The 27,128-nt window shown below is 42.7% G+C and overlaps 1 protein-coding gene across 1 annotated transcript; it reads right to left on the bottom strand.

Moving 5' to 3' along the window:
- Positions 1-890: 890 nt before the first annotated feature.
- Positions 891-26,338, bottom strand: mpp4b (MAGUK p55 scaffold protein 4b; the record flags this gene model as incomplete). Its single annotated transcript, XM_079996560.1, has 21 exons — positions 891-1,076; positions 3,065-3,199; positions 3,648-3,756; positions 6,106-6,199; positions 6,304-6,384; positions 7,959-8,132; positions 10,787-10,828; positions 11,235-11,249; positions 12,531-12,551; positions 13,325-13,366; positions 14,027-14,044; positions 15,537-15,586; positions 16,066-16,262; positions 16,358-16,432; positions 17,146-17,231; positions 17,487-17,568; positions 20,898-21,029; positions 21,207-21,290; positions 22,665-22,742; positions 23,087-23,208; positions 26,281-26,338. 21 exons carry the CDS (start codon positions 26,336-26,338, stop codon positions 891-893), a joined length of 1,881 nt encoding a protein of 626 aa, XP_079852686.1.
- Between the last annotated feature and the right edge of the window lie 790 nt (positions 26,339-27,128).

The following is a 27,128-nucleotide window of genomic DNA, read 5'->3' as shown; positions in this document are numbered from 1 at the left end:
CAAAGTCCCATTTTGCCCTCCCTCATGAAGACATCAATGGAGAGGAGTAAAATAGTATTGCAAGATCTTGACACTAACATCTGAGCGACCATCATTAGATGGTTATCGTCCCTTCTGAAAATTTATTCAGTTGGTTTAAAAATAAATAAAAGATGGTGGGTAACAACTAATAGTTACCCCTCATCAACAATATGCTATAGTTCTGTTGCCTCGCCACTATAATTTCCCGCCAGAGATTAATGTTTCGGAGTAACTCACATTGACGAAAGACAGATCTAAAATGAGTCAAAAAATTAGTCTTGTTTCATGAAGAAGTTGTTCAGGAAAGGCAATTTTGGCCAACTCTGACGCTAGAGTGTGATAAATTCTGTCGCAACCAATCACAAACTGGTAGTGCAGATAGCATTATGCAGCCTCAGTCAGAGACAATGCAGTGGTTAAAGGAAAACTCAGGCATTTTTTTTTTGCCATTCTGAGTCAACCCAAAGGTTTCCTTCAAGACCACAAAAAAAACAAAAACAAAAAAAAACAGCGTTGAGTGGATGGCCGACTGTCCTGTGGGAAAAACACCAACACAAATCAAATGTTGTCACTTTGGCTGACACAGTTTCAGGGAGAAAAAAACCCCATCAGGCTGGAGGCCAGCTCCTTAACGGTGATGATTTTAATGGATCCTGTAAACTATGGCTCAATTTTGATTTGCTTTGCTGATGCTCTTTCACCCTTTGAGTCTTGTGATTTCCCCTTGTGCATGCTTCCCTCCATCCACCACCTCCTCTCCTTCCCTCTGCTCTCATGGCTCTCTGCTTTCCTTCCCAGTCCTCTCCTCCCGAGTCCCGTGTTCCCCTGCTCCTCCTCATCCTCCTCTGCTTCACATCTCCCAGTCCTCTCTAGTCCGTGGGCCTGATCCAGCTGGCGGGGACCCACTGAGGTTCGTCTTGTGCCTTCCTCACGGCGGTCAGCAGCTTCACGCCGGACTCCTCCAGCTCCTCGTTGACGATCACGTGATCAAAGAACTGGCAGTAGTGGGACTCCATCTTCCTCGCAGCCTCCTCGATCTCCTGGAAGTCTTCGTCCTGGTGAGGGAAATGACATGTGGAGGTAGCAATTTTGTTACACTGGCAGAGTGTGAGAGAAAAATGCACACGATCAATTCTTTGAATGATGTTTTACATGTTTTATAAAGGCTTTAGCTTTTTGTATGTTACGTCGTTTTAAAACTCATTGTCTCAGGAGTCTCTCAGGGTTTTTTATGAAGAGACTGTTCTTTCCAATAATGCCGCCTGTAGCATAAGGGCTGGGTATGGGTTACAAGATCACATTCCATCTTCACTCGACCTAGTGTGAAGATAAAGATAACCCCAGGGGGGCTCAACGGAGCATTGTGGTTTGTTTTATGGCATAGTCAGACTGCACCTGTGACCTGAGTTTGACTCTAAAACCACTGCATGAGAGAAACACCCGGGGGGTATGACTGAGGGGGCATAGTCCTGTAAATGACAAGCTGACCAATAGTTCACAACTGTTTTAGTCGTTATCTCGGTTTTTCTAGCTCGTAAAAAGGCCATTTGTGTAAACACTCAACATATGCTTTCCCGGCACCGATAGTGTTCAGTGTTTTTCTTTGTTAAAACATGTTCTCAGCTGTTACTGATTTTGACCCATTTTGAGACTAAAATGAGACACCACCTCTCATCAGTATGAAGCCCTCTTCGTCAGAAGCAGAGGCAGATGGATCAGATCACTGCTTTGAAGCATGACTGTATCTTTCTCTATATTCTGCAGAATAAATAACTTTAATACTCTGTTTGTTTTCCTGTAGCGGGCAGATTAACCTCACCCACCACGCAGGAGAAATTCTCCAACAAGAGTTGTTAAGTAATTTCATTTACAAGGACCGTCCCTTTATTTACCAATTGGGTTCTTTTTGTTTTTATTTTAACCTTTCGATTTTTTGGGAGCAACTAAAACCCCTCCCCCCATAAAACAGAGAATGGAGCCAGCATCGGCCAGCAGCGCTTAGGGTTGCAGGGGCGGATTTAAAAAGTCCACCTCGGAAGAGCTGTGATAGACACGTCATCAGACGGCTGGCTCATCAGACAGACAGTTGACTGTAGGCGTGACTCCGTGTCCTGCCTGAATTGACATTGTGAGAGATATGATGATTTTGTGACAATCATTTGAAACATCCTGTATGCATTTCAATAGCAATGGATAAGTTGTGAAATTCATTTGCAGCAGCAATAGAATAAAAGCGAAGAATAGAATAAACTCTGTCTTCATTCTTCTCAATTCAGGCAACTTGAGGCCAAAGGAGGAACGTGAAGTGCGTCTCTTCCCCCTCTTTACAGACGGGGGCGCCAGCAGAGGCGTGCAGTCTAGCGCCGACCTCCCACACGGACGACAACGTCCTCCAGTGGGCCACCCCGGAGCGGCTGGGTCACACCCCCCAGGACTACTGGAACCGGAAACCCAGTTGGCGGAGGAGGTGGTGAGGACTGACGTCTTGGAGCAGCTGATTGTGTCCTGCCACCAAAAGAAGCAGCCCGGGTCCAGTGCCACCGGCCCGCAAATGCCGGTTAGTCAATCCGCCGGCCAAACCAAAAGCCCCATCGTGCCCCTTTCCCTTGGTTGAGGTCCCCTTCAAAAGAATTGGGATGGATCTTATTGGGCCATTCGACCGGAGTGTACAGGGATACCGCTTTGTGTTAGTCCTGGTGGATTACGCATGTGGGAGAAAGTCAAGCGTTGCAGCAGCTCGGCGGGGAACATGAAGTACAGATAAGAGGATAAACACTGAATTCACAAATATATACAGTACATTCAAAACTAAAAATAAGCAACAAATGTGAACGTTAGAATAGCTCGCTTTTGGATTGCCCCTCCTGGAATCGAAAGTGTGATGGAGGGGTTTGTGTGGGTGAGAGCTTCTATCAGATCCTGAAGGAGGATGAGGGCATGAAATCTGAAGGGACCCTGTTTAAAGCCGCCTCATGGAAGCAACCGCTAGGAGCTGGTGGTTAAAAGGTTAAATGAAGGAGTGGGTCGCGCAGGGGCCCCTCACTTTGAAAGGTCGGTTGACGTAATAGTTGGTGGTAATCCATGCATTCTGTCTGGTCTCTCTGAGGCGCTCTGCGGCCGGTGGCTTCACATAGATGACAAAGGCTTTCAACTCGTGAGTCCGCACCGCCTGAATGGCCTGGAGAGTTAGGAGAAAGTATCACTTGGGTTTAGTCTCAAGTATTATTCATCAAATACACACTAAGTGATGGCACAGTAACAACAAAGCCAAACTCTGTGGGTATCAGCTTTGTTGCACATCAAATTCTTGAATATATGATTACAAGCATTAAAAATGTTTCCCAAAAACACCTACATATCTTCCATCATGAAGATCTTCCACACACACACACACACACACACACACACATACATACATACATACATACATACATACATACATACACACACAGACACAAAATATATGTTATATGCAGATTTCATTTTCCGATCTCGATTCCTGTTCCTCTTCTCTTCCATTTCAAACACCGCACAAAAACAGAACAACCAATTGACAGCCAAAAGCGGCGCAGCAGCATAAAAATAAAAGTCCAGATTGGCGATCAGGGGAGCTTAGGTGGACCTACGTTTGGCTCGATGTCGATGACGCAGATCTTTCCACTGTTTAAAACGTCTCTTACAGTCTGGATACTGGTGCCGTACATATTTCCCTTATACTCGCCGTACTCCAGAAACCTGTTGGACATCACAAGGGGGTTGGTACCCAGGTGTAAAAGGGAGAGAAATCAAAAATAATAATTAAAATAATAATAATAATAAATATAGCTGCAGGCAGAAATACATGGGTTACAGTTTAGTCGTGTTAGATACGTTTCACAGTTTTCCTGGGTTCCGTGAAACACAGCACGAGTTACAATTTTCTGAGTTTACAATAAACGCTGCACTTTTTATTTCCCACTTGTTTCATAACTTGTGTTTGATGTGTTTGGTATTTTCTTTAACACTGGTGACAAATAATCTCTTGAACTTGAACCTGAACTAACCTCTAAGGATGGATCGGCTTGGTTGGTTCGGACTGAGGAAAACCTGTCATGATCGAGGGTCGCTCCAATGGTATAAATGTGTATAATTAAAGACATGTTTACCTTAAATGAGGTATCTTATTTTTCACGTGTTTTTTTCAATCCCAGTGGACTTACGTTTGGACCAATCAGCGTGCACTTACGTCACTGAATGCTCCTCTTGTGTCATTTAGTTTAAATGTCCCTCATTGCCATCAGGGTTTTGTAAAACGCTGAACGAGTTACAGTTTTACAAGTGTCCTTTAAACGCAGCATCAGCTCAAGTTGTCCTTCTACGTGTAGCAAACCCTATGCAGCCCTTTAAACTTATAAAAGTTCAGGTGGTGATGTCACAATGCGCCCCTCTCCCGAAACGTATCAAATCACGCCGACAATTTTCTTCTTACGGTAAATTTACAACAGTTTTTCACTCATTTCTGCTCCAAATGTACATCGATATTGATTCAACCTGACTGACGAGACGTCTGAGACATCCCCCTTATAACAAGACCTCAACCCTGTCCGTGCGTACTGCGGTTGCCGCGTTTTAGATATTTTTATACCAGAAAAACTCTTTAAGAAGATTAAAAAATAAGAAATAGAAATAGAAATATAGCTGCAGGCAGCAATGCACAGGGTCCGACACGAATTACAGCTTTTCGAGTTCTCGCAAAAGGCAGCGTCACTTCCTACCGACAGGAATGACAGTTTTCTGGGTTCCCATGGAATGCAGCATCAGTTCTCGTCTCAACCCAGTGCAGGTCCTGGGCGGAGCGACCAATACGCACCAATGGAGCCTCGAGCGCAGGGCACCGCGCGCCATGCGAAAGCCCCCCCCAGAGCCACAACCTGAACATAGAGTAAATAACAAATTGGATGATGTCACAAAGCCGTGTTGGCGGAGTGGGGGCGGTTTGCCAACTTTGCTCGGCAAACGTCCGGTACGTCGGCTCGGCTTCCTTTAGAAAAACATATTTTCACTAACTCCTGCTCCAAATATAGACCGATGTGGATTTTACTTAGATCAAAGCATGTCTGGACTACCCCAAATACAAGGACCATTCATTCATGTCCATGGGACATTTCAGTATTGAGACTGGTGAAGGAACAGCAATACATCCTCTGCTGTTTTATTTCTGAGCTCTTAAAGCGATATGGAAGTTTTTATAGAATATTGAACGTGCTGTATTCATACACAACTGTTTTCTAAACTACTGTTTAACAGCGACTTCTGTGATTACTGTGTGAACGATGAAGAAGTCTCAGAAACATACTTCATAATGAGTAGTTTGTCGATAGCTTGCTCTACACAGGCTTCATTCTGGATGTTACCAAGTTAAATCCAAATCCATCCTTTCAAGTACCCTTTTAAGCACAATATTTTTCATTTTCAAGGAGTTCACGCAAAAAAAAAAAATGTATTTCTCTAATGTGATCTTTATTAATACAAATAAAATATAAACTTAATATAAAGTTAATTTTTCCAATGATCGCGTTTCCTCCCAAGGACTTTTCAAGCACTTCAGCACTAAATGGGCTATTTCCAAGGTATCACATATCTGAGGACGAAATATAAGCACCCAAAGGACCTTGCGAGAGAACTCTCTCTACGGGGTGGTAGCTCAGGCAGTAGAGCTGGTGGTCTCGTGATCTAAAGGTTGCTGGTTGGATCCCAGGCTCCTCCTGCTAGCTGTAGTGTCCTTGAGCAAGACACTTAACCCCTAATTGCTCCTGATGGCTGCGTCCGTCGGTGTTTGAACAATTGTAAGTCGCTTTGGATAAAAGCGTCTGCTAAATGCAACGTAATGTAATGTCTTTCAAGTTCAAGAGGTCATTTGTCACATACATATACGCAGTGAAATGTCATGACACCCGGTGATTACCACAATAAGCTGTATGTTTTGGACACTTTGCATTTTGCGAAAGCCATAGAAGTCGGTTGTATAAAATGTCCATATCAAATGATGAATTTGAAACCCCATCCCTATTTCACATTAGTTTGGTTTGATGAAACAATTCCCACCTGTTGTTATACACCATGTTGTCAAACAGTTCCCGGCTTGTGAACTGGTATTCTCTCCCACTCTCCTCATAACTCTTGGGCACCCGTGTAGTGTCTGGCGGAGGAAACAAGGCATTAGGAGGTGTTAGGAGATACAGTATTACAAACTTGGGTTGAACAATGGGTTGGGTTGACAGTAGAAAATGTTGAAATACATACGAGGCACAGCCCCCTGGAAGATGTCGGGGTTGATTTCAATCAAGCGCCTCCGGAGTTCGTTTACCCCCACACCAGATGGACCTGCGAGAGAGGGGATCAGCTCGGCTTCAACGACGCATCACTTTGAGTTCATGAAGGAAAGCAAGCTTCCTCCAGACAGGCACATTGGAGCTAGATTTTGGGAGGGGTAGTAACAGTATATTGTCAGGAAATGTAATTTTGGGTAAAGCTTATTTTTCTGGTCTGCATTTAGTAAGCAGGTAATAAGTGGCACATAATATCTCAACATTTAGGTATAATAGTTGGTAATTAGGTTGCAGTGGTAGAAAGTAACAAAGTACAAGTACTTAAGTACATTTTTCCAAGTATCTGTTCTTACTTAAGTAAATTCACTTTCAAAGTCTTCAGACTTTTACTCCACTAGGTTTCAAAGCAAATATCTGTACTTTGTAGTATATATATATATATATATTTTTTTCCTGGTTTAATATTTATATACACTTAGTTATATTCATGTACATTCTTTAAACAAGGATTCATATTTTTTTCTGTCAAAAGAAAGACAAATCAGAATATGCTGAGCACTCATTTGTGGAAACAAAAGGTAAAAAAAAACAACTTTGAAGTACATTTAACAGCTAGTACATATCTGCTTTTACTTCAGTAGAAACATCAACATGGTAATTAAAAGGCATTTTACATTTTTTAACTTGATAAAATAAGACCAGATACATGCCACGAATTGAAATTCTTTCTGTTCTGAAAAAGTAGTACCTTATTTAACAACAATTTATTAAACAGAATAATGGAAATTTGTAATTAGTGTCGATACAAAGTGCTGGTGTGTTTTACGGGAATTCGGAAAACTGTAATGCTTATCTAACACAACTAACCTGGACCCTGTGTATTGCTGCCTGCAGCTAGAGTGTATTTATTACTTGGCATACAGCGACTTGCACCTTGTGGACTGCATAGCTTTCACAGACAACCCGAGCCGATGCTGCGTTTAATGGAAACTGGGAAAACTGTAACTCGTGCTGCGTTTCACAAAACCCCAAAAACTATAATCAGCCATCTAGCGATACTTTGTTACAGATGGCTACTTCAGAGTCACCTACACTAATAACAATATGGCGACTAATATTACGAAAGTTGAAAAAGTCTTAAAAACACAAAATTAATGTAAATAATTCATTTATTTACCTTTCTGAAGATGGCCTTGTTTTTTTAATAACATAACAAATGTCACAGTCTTTATAAAAATTACGTTCCTGAAGATGGCCTTGTTTTTATACTAAAACGATTATATATCAGGGGACTTTATAAATATTGTTTTATTTGACAACTTCATTGAAGTTGTAAACGGTTTCTTTGAATTTCTGAAGATTGCCTTTTTTGTACTACAAAGATATTACCTGTAGTGTGATCTTTATAAATACGGTGATATTTTGTTTTGTCCAAATGTTTTGGCCAACTTTTCAATATGACAATCATCATACATCATACATCATGACATGTGTTGTCATGATTCCTCCAAAATTAACCACTCCGCACTATTTCTGCAAAAAAAACGAACAAAAAACAATGTCTCATTCAAATATTCAACTGGTCTCTCACAGACAGACAGACAGACAGACAGACAGACAGACAGATACCTATCAGGGTGACAAGGCGGTAGGAGTCCTCCGGGTGCCGCTGGTAGCGGACCACCTCCTCGTAGGGACTGGCAATGGCGCTGTAGCAGCTGCTGGGGCAGCGGTTGAGGCAGGATGGCTGGCTGGTGCTGTGGGACCTCCGCCGGCACAGGCGGAGGCTGCGCCTGAAGCCCGCTGCGTGGTTCCGAATAGGAGGTAAGATGAGAAAAGATAAGATAGCCTTTATTGTCCCGACAAAACAAAAGCGCCTGCTGCATAAAAATGACATGTAAAATAAATACAATCAACCACATAAATAACCACAACATACCACAAAATACATGAAAAACATAAAAGAATCAAAGTTGGACAAGTGAGTGCTTATAGCGGTTGAGTGAACACCTGGTGACCCTTAACCCTAACCCTAACCCAAACCTCTGTCTCCAGAATAGCCTTTTTTCAAGTTTATTGGTCACTTTTTTAGGTTTATTAGGGGTCCAGCCCAAGGGTGGGAGGCCGATTGCTTTTGTATATTAAAAATCGACATCAGTAGTCTATGGATGGACCACACTCACAGATAAGATGAATAAAATGTGCATTCAGGGCAGTCCCGACCTGCTGTTATCCAAGTTTGATCCAGATCGGTTTATTATTGTGGAATAATTTAGTAAGAAAATGATTTTTGTATGATGGCTCGCACAGGTCACAAGATGGCATTGCCGTCTAGTGATTGGTCAACAACCGCGTCCTCACCAAGACGCCAGCACATGCAGATGTGACTGACGTCAGACTTTCATGGATGTCACGGATCTGGCGAACCCACAGAGAATCTGAATGAGAAGTGCATTCGGGGCAGTTTCCACACGCCGTCGTTTGAGTTTCATCCAGATCGGTTCAGTATTGTGGATGGAGTTTGTGTTGAGTTTGTGTTGTGTTGTGTAAAAAAGATCATAGCTCGTTGTCACGATAGTAAAATACAGGACATTCATTGAAATAAGAAAATTATAATTAGCTGCGGAACGATCGTGATCATTGATAGTCTCAACTGATGAGCCCAAATCTGAAAACTAGTATATTAACATTTTTATAAAATGCATTTTGCTTGATTTTGAAGCAATTTTATATATATAACTACTTTTATGACCTGATTCTTACTCTCTTATAATTATTGTATTAATCAACTTTGTTAACGCATTTTCTTTTATTGTTACTATTTGAGGGCCTTCTTTTGATGTGAAGCACTTTGAGTTGCATGTCATGTATGAAAGTGCTATCCTAACGGGCTGGACCTTAGTGTATTGCTGAACAGGCTGTTAGCCTACTCGGGAGCTCTTAGGGCTCCCGAGTATTTCTTTTAACTAGGAAAGTCTATGAAATATTTTGTTTACATTCATTCCACTACAAAAAATAACATATTTAAAATGATTTGATGTGACTGGACTCAAATAACATCCTCTAAAACAAATTACACAATTTTAAAGAAAGCAAGGCATTTAATGATAAAAAAAAAATCCTATCCTATTTTTTTTTAATAATTAAACGGTAAATTCCCAATATTTTTCTTGCTCCATTGGCTACTAATGGAATGAAGAGCATTTCGGTTAGAATTCTCATTTTGCTTTGCTCACTGGACAGATCAACCTCTAAGTAGTTATTGTTCACTGCATATACTGTATGTATGAAAGTATGTATATGTATGTGACGAATAAACCTCTTGAAATTGAATCTTCACTAGCCAAGATTCCATTTAGTGAGGAAATTTTGGGGGGTTGCCGGTGATACCTCCCCCTCAATATTTAGAACACATGCATATTTTTTAGGCCTACATTTTCCTTATTGGACAAGTAAATTTGGCTATCAGGCAAGTAAAATATTTGGACAAGTGGCCCAAAAACCTAAATGTCAAGCCCTGTCATGATGCGTTCCATGGGACTCGGAAAATTGTATCTCATGTAAGTAGTAATTCTGTGTGTCATCAGGACCTGGAAAACTACAATGTCTAAAGGCATTTTGGTTTTCCCCTCACCTTTTTTCCAGTCAAAGTCAACTAATATTTGAAATCACTGAACTACAGGCAGATATGTGATATACGACAGTGAATACTACGAAGCATCCAGTGGCAAAGCCGAAGACAACCATTCCAGCCCCCAGATTCAAAGGTAAAGGATGCAGTAAGTCACAATCTGTGCCAGCAACTGTACTAAAGACGTGCGATGATATAAAGAATCACTCATTTAGTGTCATTACTGGCCATTCTTTGTACACTGAAGCAGTGTAGGGTAAACACAGGGTCTGTAATGAAACAGCTGAAACCGAGAAATTATTATTATTGTCCAAAAGTATATATTTATACACAGCTTAAAAAACAAGATGCATTTGCAAATAGTTCAAATGCTGCTGATAGAACTACACATTTAACAAATTTAAACTCAACTGATATTATAGTCAATGAGTATGAGTGTGAGTATTTGCTTAAAATGTAATATCTGCCATTCAAATTATAATTTTGACATCCATAAAGCAATAGTAATTGGTGACCCATGCGAAACAAAAGCTATTGTGGCTGATGATAACTGCTTCTTTCGGGCATTATCATTTAAATTGGGTGAAATGCTGATGCACAAACTGATGCTACCTTCCATAGGAACTCGAAAATTTGCAATTGGTGTTGATACGAAGTGATGTGTATTTCATGGGAACTCAGAAAACTGTAATTCTTATCTAACACGACAAACCTATCCAGGTTAGTCGTGTTAGATAAGAATTACAGTACGATTACAGTCCCTTGTATTTCTGCCTGCAGCTATATGTATTATTATTATTATTATTATAGAAGGTTAAGAGCTTACCCAAGTAGACTCCTTCCACATTGCTGCTGAATTCACCCTCTTCTCGGAATTTAAAACGGGGAATGAAACAAAGGGAAAGCAGTTTGACAACAGTCCAGGCATAGCACCTAAAATAAATTGGTTTGTCAACATCCTCTCTTTATTAAAAAAAAAACTTTAAAAAAACCACCTTAATTTTGGTTTATAATACCTGCTTGGGGACAGATAATGCAGGGATTGGTGGTGTTTGAGTCGTCCACATTTGAAGGGACACTGTCTCCATAAATAACCAGAATACTAAACACATATTTCCCACCTTCTACCTTCATAGACGTTAACATAGGTTTCTAGAAAATTCCTACAACCAACCAATTTGCAGATTGTGCTTTTGCTTGTTTCAATTTGAACGGAGGCGTTTGCTTCAGTTGTTATGTGTGCATTGAAAGGTACTGGTTTAAATTCCTCTCACCCTCTCTCAGCTCCTCTGTGGTTGCCCAGTCAGAAAGCAGAAGTCATTCGACGGAAGACACAACCGTAGCAGAATCAGAAGATGGACAGAGGTTAAAGAGATGCACCACGGGCAGATCTGTAGATCTGGGTACAACTGGAGATCATGCAATTATGAAAAAACATTGACTCGGCCCCCTTCCAATACATAAACAAAAAGAAACAACCTCTTCATATGCAAAGGGAAAAAAAGATGAACATAAAGAACAACCCATTCTTTAGTTGGTGAAGGTTGTAAAGAGGATCAGCACAACCTTTTTTATTTTTTTATTTTTAAAAACAAGGTTTTATTTCAAGAGGGACCTGACAAGCATTTGGGGGCGGTTGAAAACATGCTTGAAAGAAAACTTGCGGGGCCCCTTTATGTTCCTTTTCAACAAGTTCATATATGGTCTCTGAGGTCCCCAAAACATGTTTTTGAAGTTTTTTGCTGAAAATACCACTCTACCAGATTATGCATTCGAGCCATTGTAACATGCCTCAAAACCATAGAGTCCTCTGAATCTTCACTCATTAGATCTACAAGGCCTCGTTTAAAAGTTAGTTTCGACTTTCACCGCGCTGTCCGGAGCAGCGGGGAGATTGGAGCGCCGCGGGATACGGCGGAACTTGGGCCTTTTTTTTTTTAAGGAAAATGTCGGAAAATAAAATGAAATAAATACATCTCCAGCTGTGTTCGGAGAAACGCGGAGCAAATCGCGCGCCGCAGCCTACAGTGCAGTCAACCTGCCGTGGAGAGAGAGAGAGAGAGAGAGACACACACACACACACACACACACACACACACACACACACACACACACACACACACACACACACACACACACACACACACACACACACACACACACACACACACACACACACACACACACACACACACCTCCCCCCCCCCTTTCTTTTATAAGATTTGTGCTGGTCTGTGTAGTGTAGTCTGTTTAGTTCTTAGCTTCTATGCAAGTGGGTCCCATGGTCGCGCCCCAGCCGTGGGTGGAGTAACTCAGATGGGGGTGGGGGGGTTCTAATTCAACTAAGGCCCTGTGTGACCTCCCAGGGGGAGACCAAGATGAAAGCTTGTTGAATCCCGTTTTTCGGAAATAGACAGCTCACAACAAACTGACTGGGTTGTCATATTTCACGGTATGTGTGTTAGTTAGGCCAATCAGAGAGCAAAATGTATGTGCACAAGCGCTGAAAAAGTGAGTTTTGCATAACAGGTCCCCTTGAACAGCTTTAGCTTTAACTAAAACTTACCTACCGGATTCAAAAGCCTCCTCATCTGTTGAACACACAAATGAAGCACGTGTTAAGACCAATTTTTCTCTTTTAAGAAAACAGCTTTTAACAGATAAATTGAACACAAAGTGCACAGTTTGGAGCTAACTTCACACCCAATCCGCGCATCCGCATCCGAGAGCCGGATCCTGCCTCTAGTGGCCGTCGGGTGAATTGCGTCTGAGTTTCGCATCACAAAATAGGTCAGGGCTCGTTTTTTCTTGGCAAAACAACCATTCGTTTGATCAGCTGGACTTCTACCATTTTCCAGCTTTCCAGAGTTTGTAACTCCCTTTATATAGTGTTGGCAGCGTGTGAAGACACATAAAAAAAATACACACAAGTCACTACAAAAGCGATTTACTGATAGTGAATATGGTGATATCCAGGTTAAGGTTAATAACCTCATATGCATGACATATTAACTTATTTTTATGCCAAGTTCCAAAAATAAAAAATAATAATACTTGACTGATGTCACTTCCGGTAGTAATGTTGTACCGAAACTTGTCACATCAGTTGAACATTTTGAATGCATCCCGGAGCCTCGATCAGACGCGGAGATTCCGCACTGGAGGGAGTCATAGCTTTCTATCTGACTCTCCTTAGGAATGAATGGACTTGTTGTGATCCGTGTGTGGAAGGATTTAAATAATACTATTTTAAAATGGGCATATATGTTTGTGTACTCTGTGTGCATGAGATGTATTAAGACGCTGTTGATTGGCATTTATTCAATTCAATATAAAAGGCAAACAATGGCAGGCGACGTCTCACCTGCTTCCACACATTTATCATCAATGGCCATCAGGTCCTCTTCTGTGGAGGGAAATTTGTAATAATAATTCTTGACAAAAAAAATGAAAATCATGAATTCAATCTCTGTTACTCCTGTTACAGCACTGCTTACACTGTTTCATTTGATCATTTCTAAATTCCACTTCAAGCAAACAGTAGCAAGACATGTCTAAGCCAAATGTTTTTAACTTGTGGTCCTTGTGGTGTGGTTTAAGCAGCCACACCCGTCTTGGGTCTAGGTAACGTGGCCCTGGGATCAGGGTGGCTGTAACCCTGTTGCTTGTCAGAGCAATCAACGGGCCCTGAAAATGCCACTCAGGTGGCGTGTGGCAGGCTGAACGGCCACAGACCCATTTGGTCCTCCTTACTTCTAGTTCTACTGATGATGAAGTCAGCTTCTGGTTGGTATTTGATTCGATTTTTGATTTGTTTGTTTTATTGGTTCGATTTTTGTATCCAACATTGTTAGAAAGTATCTACCTTAATTTCTTAAATACTATTTAAACTAGTTTGCATTTGATTGGAATAAAGGTTTGGATTAGACATGTATGTTTCGTCCAAAATCGCTTCAAAATATTATTGGATCATTTAAAGTTTGCCTCTGACCAGATCCATGTCTGTTGGTAGTAGCTTCACTGAAATGTGAATTTAAAATGTAACAACTCAACAACTGCCACTTACCTTCATCCACAGTGCTCACTTCAGGTAAGCGTGGAGCAAAAGATATACAGAAATGTTTAAAAACTCACATAAAATGGATGAGCGGATTCTGAAATAAACTCCGGTTGCTATGTGTGTGTTTGAGAAGAAGCATCTTTTTGTATTTTTATAAAACCATTCCTGAATTTACCCTTGCGAAACAATTGAAGACAATGACAAAAGCTTAATATCTAATTATATGTGAATGCCTCCATCTACATATCTCATCAAGGACCTGACTACAGGGGGTGTGCGATTTGACGATATTAGATCATGAATGATTAAAATGTCTCCCCGATCTGCATTTACAGAGAGATCGTTGGTATTGTGCTACAGTGCACATTCTATCGGTTGCAGTTCTATGGCTCATACGCACATCCAAATTTGTTTCCTCAGTCACATCGTGAATCACACTGTTTGCTAGTCTGTGATTTGTAAATCGGGAGGTGCCGGAACGCTCCTGATCTGGCGGGGGTCGGTGGCAGTAAAAGTTCCGTAGTAGTAAATGGAAATAAAAAAAAATTATCATCTTAAATAAGACACACATTTTCAATTTGTTTTGTTTGGGGATACGGGGAACATTGAAGCGCAGCGGAGAACAAGTCGGAAATTAAACTAAATACATTTTATTTCAGGCGGAGCTCGCAGCAGGAGTCGGAGCCTCTCCTTTTTTATCAGATTTAAAATGCATCCAAAATAGGCAAACAAGCAATTTACCAGTAACTTTAATGGAAATGGGAATTTTAATTATATGACACCAAATTTATTTACAGATTTTGATAGTGACAAAGGAGCCATCAAATTAGCCATTTGATGCATCTTCCCTAGACACGCCAATAAACCAATAATAGCAAACAGTAGGTTGTTTGTATTTAGGTTGTGTTACCTTGTGGGGCTATATTTTTTTAAATAGGGAAGTTAGTTTGGTTGCACTGTTCAGTAACCTGCAAAATAGTCTTAAAAAACAAACAAGAAAAATTATTCTGAAAAGATCTTGGATCGTGATCCTGGCTAAAATGGTGATATGATATTTTTGCCATATCGCCCACCCCTCCTTGCTACATACAGTCTGAATATATTGTAAACTGTTGTGTAATGTGGTGAAGAGTTTTGATATTTGGAAGGCAGAATATGGATAAAGGGATAAATAAAATACAATAAATCTTACTTAGGTAAATGTGCAACAAATATATACAAATATTTATATGAACAAATAGAATGAGTAGAATTGAATTATTAAAAAAAATTTTTTTTTAACCTAAAAAGGTATCTAATCTATTTGTTTAAACGTGCAAAAATGTGCATAATAAGGGAAATAAATAAAACAAATACAAAATACAAAATGTATAAAAATGTGCTGTGAAGAAATAAAAATAAGTAATCAGATAAATATGATACAATCATTTTTAAAAGAGTGTTTTGGAGGAAATAATAATAAATAGGTAGATGGATATGAATCCAACGTGTGTATGGATGAGGTGAAACAACTCACAGGTCTGGACGCAGGCGTGCGGCTGAGACCACCAGAATTCTCTCTGCTTACTGGGGGGACAAACACAGCTTTGAGTTAAAACAACACACACTCAACGGTGCTCATGGGAAACCGCTCACTCTTCCACGTGTTTCTTTTTTAACTCAAATTTAATCATTCAAAAAGTATGATTAAATGCCTTTATTATCGTGGCTAAACGGGTTTAAAAAGCCAACACGTGTCTTCCTCAGGACGTATCCAAGTGAAAAGATGAGGGCCTCGAACGACCATCGACATGTTTTTGGACTGACATTCTTTTTCAGATTGTTCCCATATATTCATTACTTGGGAGTAATTTGTACTTGGCAAATGCTTGCAAAATCCCATCTTTATGTGTGTGTGTGTGTGCGCGTGTCTCCTCAAATACAAATAGTGATGCCACATGTTTTTCTTGAATAAGTTACTACGCTAAATTTTTTTTATGAAACGTGAAGAAAATGTAGCTTTAGCCCCCTGCAGCCAACTGTGGCAGAGAACCGGGCACCCTCACCGTTTCAGCAGGTTGGTGGAGGGCACCAGGCCGGCGCAGGCCGTCGTGCTGGGCAGTTTCTTCGCCTGCCACCAGAGGGCGTCTGTCTGGTCCACGATCTCCAGGACGTCGCCCCTCCTGAAGCCCATGCCGGCATCCGCGCAGGGGATGACCGGGTCCTGCTGCGGGCTGTAGTCAGCCATGGCGCGCACGTACAGCTAGCATGTACAGTGAGCAGGATATAAGTTTGTGTGTGTGTGTGTGTATGTGTGTGTGTGTGTGTGTGTGTGTGTGTGACTCCAAGGCATCTCACCATAGTCTGGCTGTGAACAGGTCTCTCTGTGATGGGAATGACTTTGAACATGATGGTGCCGTGGGATCTGGCCTGCTGATTGGAGGACACGTTGCATTAAGTTAGCGGGCATGGTATACACCACTTGGAAATCAGAACAGCACCGTTGGACGCTGCTGTTGTTGGATGTATCACTGCACAACACTTTGGATCTGGCTAACTGTAAATGCTCCCCGGGACATCCTGCATCACATTTTTGAAATTCAAAAACCAGTTCATAGATAGATATATTTAATAATGATTAGATCAATTTATCATGAAATTTCACATTTTGATTACATGCGAGATTAAACACTGTGCAATCACAGAGTTTCGCAACAGCTTAATGTTAGTGTCCATTGTAAAGTTGCCAATGTTGGTCTTGTTTGTATTGCTTCCATTAGCAGGGGCTAATTGTCGCCAATATTACTGATTCCGACTTGAATCCATATACGATAATAATAATAATAATAATAATAATAATAATAATAATAAATAAAGATAGTCCTTTATTGATCCCCCAATGGGGAAATTCAGGCATTACAGCAGCTCAACTGGGAAACATTAAGTACAGAAGCAGGAGAATGTACATTAAATTCACAATATATACATACAATAAATAGTCCAACAGTAAAAACATTTTAATAAGTAATAAAGTGCACGGCTCAAGAATGTGAAAGTACAGTTTAATTATTGAAAAAAAATACAAGAGAATATATATATATATATACATATATAGAGATGAATATGAGTAATAAAGAAAGACTTACCACCACCTGGATAACCTGCTCAGGCTCCATTCCATCCACAGGGAAACCATTCACTTCAATGATCCTGTCCCCTGCATGGAGCAGACCTGCACACACACAGCATTCAAAATAAGGAACACAACCTCCACATAGTGTGTGCCCGCGCGTGTGTGTGTGTGTGTGTGTGTGTGTGTGTGTGTGTGTGTGTGTGTGTGTCAAAAGTGGAAAAAAAGACAGGGGGAGAAAGTTAACATGTATGAAAGTCTGTATCAGCATGACAACCCAAAGTGAAAAGTGTGTTGAAAAAGACACATAAACGTAGGAAACAGTTTGCAGGATGGGGGAGAGAAAGAGAGACTTACCACTTCGATCTGCCAGTCCTCCATGAATCACCCGCGCCACAAAAATCTCCCCCGTGACCTCGTTCCTTTTAATGGTGGCACCCTGTAAAGAGACAAGACACAAAGAGTAAAAAAAAAAAAAGGGTATAGATTTATCTTAAAATAATAAATAAAAGTAATCTCAAAACTTGAGACAGCCGAAGTCAACGTATAGAAATGACCAGGGCTGCCAACGTTAAATTTTTGGCACATTAAAGGTGTGTTTTAAGGGGTTAATGATCACCTTCAACACATGCTGTCCAACCAGTGCTCCAACAACTCACTTTCAACACAGTTGGAACTAAAACTTTTAATTTGAAAAGCACTTTGGCTGATCAGGTTTTTTTTTTTCGTTTTTGTTTTTAATTAGCTACAGCCTTCATGGAGAGAAATAACTGATTCAAGAGAAAACATTTTTTGGGATTTCTACAGACTTCTACAGACTGTATGGACAGTTAGCAAGCGCAAAAGCAGTACCTCCAAAAAGACGAGAAATAATGTTCAAAAACGAGACACAAGGAACATGCTGTTAGCCTGGTTGGATGTTGGATTTTAGTGCTGGCAAAACTCACTGTGTCTAAGTTATTGTCTATAGACAATACATGAAGCTGACAAACCCGGCACTGATTTGCGTCAAGAGCGTAAATGTCCAAAGGGGTCAGAGGTCTGGCTGTGTATTACATTTTATACTTTCATGGTATCGAATGTAAAAGCCAAAAGTACAGCTTGGACTGGCATCGAGTCAGGACGTCGGTATCGGTGTTGAAGGTTTGAAAAGTAGGCAAGGAGAGGCTGCGGACTTGATGAGCTGATGAATTTGAAGTGATCGAGAGGTGAAATGTGGCAGAACTACAAAAGCGCTACTTTGCCGCGATGATGATGGAAATGATGTGGAAAAGTGGTGGCGATGATGGCGAGGATGATGATGACGATGATGATGATAATGATGATGATGAGAGCACTGAAATCACAAGGGTGTTGAAGTGCCTGTTTGCAGGTGAGCCGCTCCCTGAGGAAGACCCGTGGAGGCCCCTAGCAGGTACCCTCGCTGTAAGAGGAGGCGCTCGGCGTCTCTCTCTCACGTGGTTTTCTTCTTCTTTTTCTTTGTCCTCCGCCGGCGGCTCGGGGGCCCGTCCCCGGGGGTGGGGGGGCCCTCTCCGTTGCAGAGGAGCGGCCCGGACGTCGGGGGCGTGGCGGGGGTGGGCCTCCGTGGAGAGACGGGGGGAGCCCTGGGCTTTGAGGCGCGGCGGCTGGTCCCGGGGGCTGAAGAGGACAGGGCGAGGGAGGAGCCGCTCGGTGAGGTGCTGCAGGAGGAGCATCTTGACTGGTGGGTCAGGGAGGGCCGCTCCTCCCGCGCCCCGGGCGTGCGGCTCGTGGAGCTCCTGGTCGAGCGGTCGCTCCACGGATCTTGCGCGGCGTCGCTGGGCCGCGCCCGACGCCTCATCGGTGAGAAGGCGGGGCCCGGCTTCGTGCTGTCGCCGACCAGGAGCGTCTGCAGCCGCTCCACCACCTCCGCCAGGAGGACCAGCGCCTGGGCGTTGTCCTGCACGCTCTCCGACATGCGCTCGGTGGCCGTCGCCATCTTCTCCCCGAGGAGCTGGATGTCCTTGGTGCTGCTCTCCATGGAGCTGGCGGCGAGGCGCACCGTAGAGCGCAGCTCGTCCAGGCTCTCCTGCTTGGCGAGCTCCACGGCGGGGAGCAGGGGAACCTCCACCACCCGGCGGGGCCTCATGGGGCTCGGCGGAGCCGTGCGAATGCGTGGGCTCTGGGCGCGCAGCCTGAGCGGCGTGGCCAGCTGGAGGGAGTCCTCCACCCTGGAATAGTGGGCGGTGGCGAGCGAGGAAGGGGACGGCGTCCACCATCGGGGCGGCCGAGTGGGGAAGCTCAGGGTGGACGGGGCATAGACTCGGCGCCCTCCCCACGCCTCCTCCACGCGGACTGGCTCCTCCATGATGTCATCTCCTCAGGACAAGCGACAGGAGGGGAGTTTACAATGTTACAGGAGGAATTTAAAAAACAAAATTGAGTTCAGAAGTGATTGGCGATGGGGCAGGTGACGATGGGTTGGCTGACGGATCTTACCAATCAGGACAGGGCTGTAGACGGACGGGGCGGAGCGGTTTAAACCCTCGTTCCAGAGCAGGTTGGTCAAACAAACTCTGCACTGGCTGGCGGGGGCGCTACAGCACGGCCTGCGGTTACCGGGCAGCATGCAGCTCGGCGGGGGGTGGTGCCGGGTCAGAAGATGCCCGCAGAGTTGCTCGGCCAAGGGAGAACTGTCTCTTGGGGAGACCGTCGGCAGTGTTTCCCTGATATCTCGGTTCAGGACAGGACCAGCGGAGCCTTGGACTCCCGTAGAGACGAGGCGACTGAGCCCCTGGCGGGTCAGGTGCCTCAGCGCGTCCCAGTGGCTGCGGCCCGCCGCTCTAGGGCGCTTCCCGCGCAGCTTGGACGCTCTGGGAAAGGTTAGCCCAGCCCCCTGAACACACACATCCAATTAAATGCGACGTGAGAATTAAGATAAAATAAAAATAAAAAGCCTCAAAAAACTACAAGTGCATAATAATACAGCACAATAAGACTACTACAATTTATCCAAAACAACTATAATATCACTGCTACTTTGACTGCTACTGCCACTACTACTACTTAATGTTTTTGTTAATAGTAACAATAACATCACAAATTATAGTTATTGTTATTATTTTTGTATTAACTCCAACAATGTTTTTAACTATAAAGTCATCAATCTGTTATGAGGGACAGAGCACCAGTAATATACAACAATAATATAGCCCAAAAGTACAAGTGATGCTCTGCCTGAACAGACTAAAAAACAACCCGCTATAATATCGGATGTCAACACAAAAGCTGCACAAGCCGTCCTGGCTGCGTCTTTCTTCCCTCCACTTTAAAAGGGCTTCCACTTCCACCATCACAGATGAAGCAGTCGGTCACATGAACAGACAATCAGACAAATGAGAGATTACCGGCATTCCAACATCTGGAATCTGTTTAATCAGGTCAGACATTTGGTTTATTTTGGGAAAATGCATCTGACGTGTGTGTGTGTGTGTGTGTGTGTGTGTGTGTGTGTGTCCCCAACAAAAGCAGATAATAGGACATCAGGTTACTTATACATTTATATGCTATTTGATATATATTCTTTTTTTTAAGAAAACAAGCCAAACAAAAATAGATTTTCCTTAATTCCCAAATTAATCTCTAATAGATTTCTCCCCTGCACCCCCTCCCTCTGTTGACTAATGTAACTTCCTGAATGTCTCGAACAAAGCCCTGATAACAAAAACAAACAAATAAACAAACAAACAAAAAACCTGTTTATTTATCTATCTTATTATGTATTTCTAGAACAGAGCAGCAGGGACTGACCAGGGGCTGCTTGTTCTTCACGAGACAGACGGTCCTGGTGGCCTCCTCATCGTCAGGCAGCTCCTCGGGCATGGGAGGCAACACGGGCTCATAGTCCTTCTGGGCCACCGTATCGTGGGCCGAGAGCAGCGCCTGGAGCCCGCAAGGGTCAAGGCAAGAAAACACTGATTGTGATAAAAAAAAAAAAAAACCTGATTTCTAAGCGTTGACGAAAAGGCCTCGTTAAATCGCATTGCTCAGAAATATGCCGCGAGCGCGTACAACAGGCGTAAAAACAACAATAAAAACCAACAGAGTACACCTGTGTACCTGCAGGTGGGGCTGTCTGAGGAGGGCGTGGAGTTCGCTGGCTTCCGCAGAACAGCCCGGCAGCGCACTGATGTCGATCAGCACCTACGGCGACGGACGGATGATGCTCATGTGAGATGTTCAGATTTCAGTGGCGTAATGTTACACATGAAGTGAGTACCAGACAACACAAGATGTCACGGGGATATGAGAGCAGGTTGTAATTTCAAAATGAAGACACATTTACATACATAGAGTGAATGGCATCAGAATCGTATAAATCCTTCCTGTATTCAGCACACAATGGGGACGAAGATTGGGGTCATAGTTGCCTCATTGTACTACAAATTGCATCTTGGTTTAAGTTATTCTCACGATACTGGATCAATTTCAATGATTCTGATGCCAATCACTCGGGTTGACTCCCAAAGATCGAAAAATAAGGCCTATGTTTAAATAATACTGAAGTTGCGGTGGTAAAGCGCAGCCTTTTCTACGTGGCGATATGGTTTGGAAAAGAGGCAGAAGAATCACATCTCAGGGAATTTCAAGAATGGGAACGAGCAAACTCTCTCTCGCAACAGCGAGACAGGACCCCCTCGACACCAGTGATCCTTTCATTTGTTTTCTTTACATTTTACACGTACCTCGTGTGCGGAACGGAGTACTGGGTACTACATGTCTGTACCGTCGTCCAGCCTACTTAAGTGTTTGTAAAAAGAACGACGGTTCCTCTGGCAAAGTCCGTCGTCGTGCCGCCTCGCCACTTCCCCTTGCTGGGAGCTGAGACATTGATTGGCCTACACAGCTCATGTTTAGTCCAGGCTACGCGAGCTCTGTGTGGAATAGAACCACCACGCGCTCACGGTGACAAGCTGAATTCACAGTCCTGGCAATCGTTAAGCTATTCTGGAGAAGAGCCTGAGGCAGCATGTCCTTCTACAGCCAAAGTGTTTCACCCGAGAGAGCAGATTCTATGGATCGACGCAAGTCTGTGGCGTAGAGACGCCTTGGAAAGTCATCTCGGACTTCATTGCGGAAGTCCATCTGTGTGTCGTGTGTTATTGTTGGAAGTAAAAGTCTGAGCCTTGCACCTTGATTCATGGATTCAGAGTCTTCGTCTTTGACTTGTGAATTCCTCTTATGCTAAAGTTAGTCTTATTCTTCACTTGCCCCATGTTGCACGTTGACGTTTTGCTCTCATGAATTGATAGCGCAGAGTGAAAATCGCTCAATATGATTACAAAAATGTGATATGATCTGTTGATCATAGAGGGGATTGCACTTCGCTATAGAACAGCGCTGCCTGGCTTGCAGAAGGACATTGCAGCAAAGTGGTTTAAAACCTGATCTGTCGGTTGGGGAACAGGAGCCCTAAACATCACCCTGCTGGACACACAGTAGTACCACAGTTTGTCACCGGATTGAGAGCATCAGTAGAAGTGGTTGACAGTGGAATTCTAAAATGTAAACAAGGACCTGCAGGGAAAGGCCGGACACGTAGTCGAGAGACGGAGCAGGAGCCTCTTTCTGGAACTTTTGAAGACACTCGTAAGCCTGAATGGAGGAACAAATACAAAGTAAACAAACTAACCCGTCTAAGAAAATATTGTGAAACACGACAAAATGATAAGACTGATTTGAAAGGACGGTAAGCTAATCAAGTCTGAGACTGATGAAACATATTGCTTTTATAGTCTGAATATGAGTTATATTTGAATGATAATGATTATATTTATATATATATATATATATATATATATATATATATATATATATATATTTATTTATTTATTATTTTTTTTTTTTTTTAAACCAAAATGTTAGTAAAGCGTTATATAGTGAAAAATTAACAAATTAAATGAAAGTGCGTTGTGTTTGGATCTTGGGAAGGGACAGACCTTCAGGAGGGATTGCAGCCAGGGGGAGTTGAGCAGGCCATGGAGCAGCTCTGCCCCGTCGATGTCTTTATCAACCGACTGTCTCACCTCTTCGATCACATCTGTCAGGATCTGGCGCAGTCCTGGAAAACCCACACACACACACACACACACACACACACACACACACACACACACACATACACGCATGTACACTTTTGAAAATATAAACAGACAAGCGGAAATGCACAAGGCAAGGCAATTCAGTGCTTTACATAAAACATCAAAAGCATTAAGACTAAAGCATTAAGTACAAAAGAAAGGAGATTAACATTAAAGAGTTCAAATTAAAACCATTTAATGAAAAAATAAAATAGAATACATAGAATGCATGAAGTAAAAAAAATAGAACACATAGAATGCATAAAATCAAATCATAAAGGTTAGTGCAGTGCAAGAAATTAATCAAAAGCCACAAATTTGGTTTTGTAAAAGGCAGCGGCAAAGGTCTTCAGCCTTGTTTTCAAAGGACAGAGTTGCAGCAGACCTGCGTTTTTTTTGGGAGTTTGTTCCAGATATGTGGTGCAAGAAAACTGAACGCTGCCTCTCCATGTTTAGTTTTGACTCTGGGGACAGAAAGCAGAGCTGTCCCAGACGACCTGAGAGCTCTGGATGGTTCATCACGCAGCAGAAGATCAGAAATATACTTTGGTCCTAAACCATTCCATGCTTTATAAACCAACAGAAGTATTTGAAAAGAAATCCTTTGACGGACAGGAAGCTACTTTCTTGGTCTTAGTGAGGACTCGAGCAGCAGCGTTCTCAGTCAGCTGCAGCCGTGTGATGTTTTCTTTAGGGAGACCTGTAAAGACACGGTTACAATAGTCGAGCCTACTGAAGATCAGTGCATTGGACAAGTTTATCCAAATGATGGTGAGACATACTGTAAGTCCTTTAATCCTTGACATTCTAAAGGTGATAGAAGGCTGATTTTATAATTGTTTTAATGTGGCTGTTGGAATTTAAGTCCGAGCCCATGACAACACAAAGATTTCTGGCTTGGTTTGTGGTTTTTAACATTACCAATTCAAACAGCGCTGACTTTTATTCGTTCTTCGTTGGCCCCAAAAACAACTATCATCATCATTATTTTTATTATTTTTTTTTTTATATTAATATCAAAAACATATTTCATTGTTTTCCATAATCTGAGCCAGTGGGAGCATGTAGATGCTAAACAGAAGAGGCCCCACAATCGAGCCTTGGGGAACTATGCATGTCATTTTTGTCTGCTCAGATGTGTAATTACCTGTAGACATAAAGTAGTCCCCGTCATTTAAGTAGGATTCAAACCAGTTTAGTACTGTGCCAGAAGGTCCCACCCAGTTTTCCAGTCGGTCTAGTAACATGTTGTGGATGACCGTGTCAAATGCAGCACTGAGGTCCAGTAATACTATGACTGAGATTGAGCCACTGTCTGTGTTTAAATGGATCATGGTCATTAGATGGATGTCACCTTAACAAGAGCAGTCTCAGTGCGGTGGTGTGGTCAAAATCCTGACTGGGAATTATCAAAACAGTTTTCAATGATTTTAATTTACATAACAAATGGGAGGTTTGATATGGGCTTATAACTGTTCATTAGTGAGCTGTCTAGCTTGCTCTTTTTTTTTTTAAGAATGATTACGGCAGTTTTCAGGGCCTGTGGGAAGAAACCTGAGAGAAGAGGAGTGCACAAATGCTTGGGCGCTCGCAAGCACGCAGATAAATAAACATTAGGATCAGTGAGCATCCACTCCAAAATATCCGCAAAGACCTCACACACATGATAAATGCTCACAAAATACATACAAAAATAGCACATACACACACAAATACTTGCAACAGCAACCAGCCACAGGCATTAAAACAAAGATATTGGGAGACATTGTTGTAAACACACAAGGCTGATGTTAGCACAGAATCATTTTAACAGTTTTTCAGCCACCAACTCCCCTCTTTGGAGAACAATCTTACCATGTTTTGATCAAAAACAACTAATCATCATTACTTCTCCAAGAGAGGGAGAACCAGGATGGGTGAGACAAATAAACATAGAAACAAATGACAATATATAGTTGAAAAAACAAACATAAAAATATCAGACGACAACATGTATTTGACAAAATATAATTAAGTCGTGAAAATTCGAACAGAAATTACGGCACGTGGCCTCTTCCTGTGATAGTTATAGCAATAAAGGTGAGGAAAGGAGAAGGACGCAATCAGGAGGGTGTTAAGGGGTGTGTTCGAGGCAGATGCTGGCAGCGTGTGTGTGTGTGTGAGTGTGTGTGTGTGTGTGTGTGTGTGTGTGTGTGTGTCCACCAGTGAATACACAGGGTTGGTCCCAATCAGTTCTGGTGTATCAGGTCAGAATTATATTGTAGCACCTCCAAGCAGCGGAAAAGGCCCTGAAGCCGCTCATGAGCCCGCAGCCGTACAGACAATGCAAGACCGCAAGAACACTCTGAGCACAATGCACTGCAGCCACAGAAAAAAACCCAACCCACTGAGAAACTGGGGGCCCGGAGAGGAGCACGACCCCAAGGTGCACAAACTAGTCCGAGAGAGCACAAAATGATACTGCACCCCTGAAGGGCACACATACAACCCACCAAAATGGGCGGGCAAAAGACGCTGCCGCAAGTGCAGAACCCGGGCCGCAGGCAGCAGGCGCCCGGCACGGACTACAGGCCCGGAGCCGGGCCCCCCAGCCGACAGAACGACACCCTGCCAGAACCACCCATGCCCACCCACACCCCGCGCAAAGGCAAGGCCGGCCATACCGCAATCTGCGAGATGTCCCACCCGGCCACAAGCCTCGAGCACGCACCCGAATATTGCATTTCAAACCCTATACAAATAGAATAAAGAAATGCAATGCAATATAGGTTTGAGTACTATAAGTGCTGTAGTTTTTTTTTTTTCTACATCTGGTCTTAAGTGATCTGTGTGTAGAAAATAGTAAAAGACAGTAAAATAATTTTTGAGGATTTCAAACGCACCATGAAATCAGACGCTGCGAATTGGCTGCTTACTTTAGCCTAGTTATAAACACACACAACAATACAACCAACATAAAGGGGGATGGAGGTGATGGGAAGATCCATCACCTCCATCCCCCTTAGGGTGGTGCATGACATGAAAATATACTACCCCCTCTCTCCTCTACTCACCATGCTCTCCGAGTGCACAGTGGGAGGTCAACACCTGCCCCTCCAACGCCTGCCTCATGGTACCTGACCCACGACGTACGACCTCAGACCCCAAGCAGCGCCTAGAGCGTTCTGGAAGAAGTGCAAAGAAATGGTGTGACGGCAGATTCATTGGCCAATTATACATCTTCTAATCTAAAGCAATGAGGATTCTAAACCTGTTACATAATCAAAGACCGCATCAGGCCACAGCCAGAGAAGATTTTTATTTTATTTTTTTATAATTGTTAGATCTGATTTTGTCTATACTACTCTTAGAGAGATAACAGTGAAACTATATACAAACCCCAATTCCAATGAAGTTGGGACGTTGTGTAAAACGTAAATAAAAACAGAATACAATGATTTGCAAATCCTTTTCAACCTATATTCAATTGAATACACTACAAAGACAAGATATTTAATGTTCAAACTGATAAACTTTGTTTTTTTTGCAAATATTCACTCATTTTGAATTTGATGCTTGCAACACGTTCCAAAAAAGCTGGGACAGGGGCATGTTTACCACTGTGTTACGTCACCTTTCCTTTTAACAACACTCAATAAGCGTTTGAAGACACTAATTGTTGAAGCTTTGTAGGTGGAATTCTTTCCCATTCTTGCTTGATGTACGACTTCAGTTGCTCAACAGTCCGGGGTCTCCGTTGTTGTATTTTGCGCCACACATTTTCGATGGGAGACAGTTCTGCACTGCAGGCAGGCCAGTCTAGTACTAGGAAGCCAGGCTGTTGTAACACATGCAGAGTGTGGCTTGGCGTTGTGGCAGCATGTGTTGCTCCAAGACCTGTATGTACCTTTCAGCATTAACG

This window comes from Zeus faber (assembly GCF_960531495.2).
Source record: "Zeus faber genome assembly, chromosome: 2".
NCBI lineage: Eukaryota > Metazoa > Chordata > Actinopteri > Zeiformes > Zeidae > Zeus > Zeus faber.
Note: the sequence above shows the minus strand (reverse complement) of the source record. Positions and strands in the feature narration are given on the sequence as shown.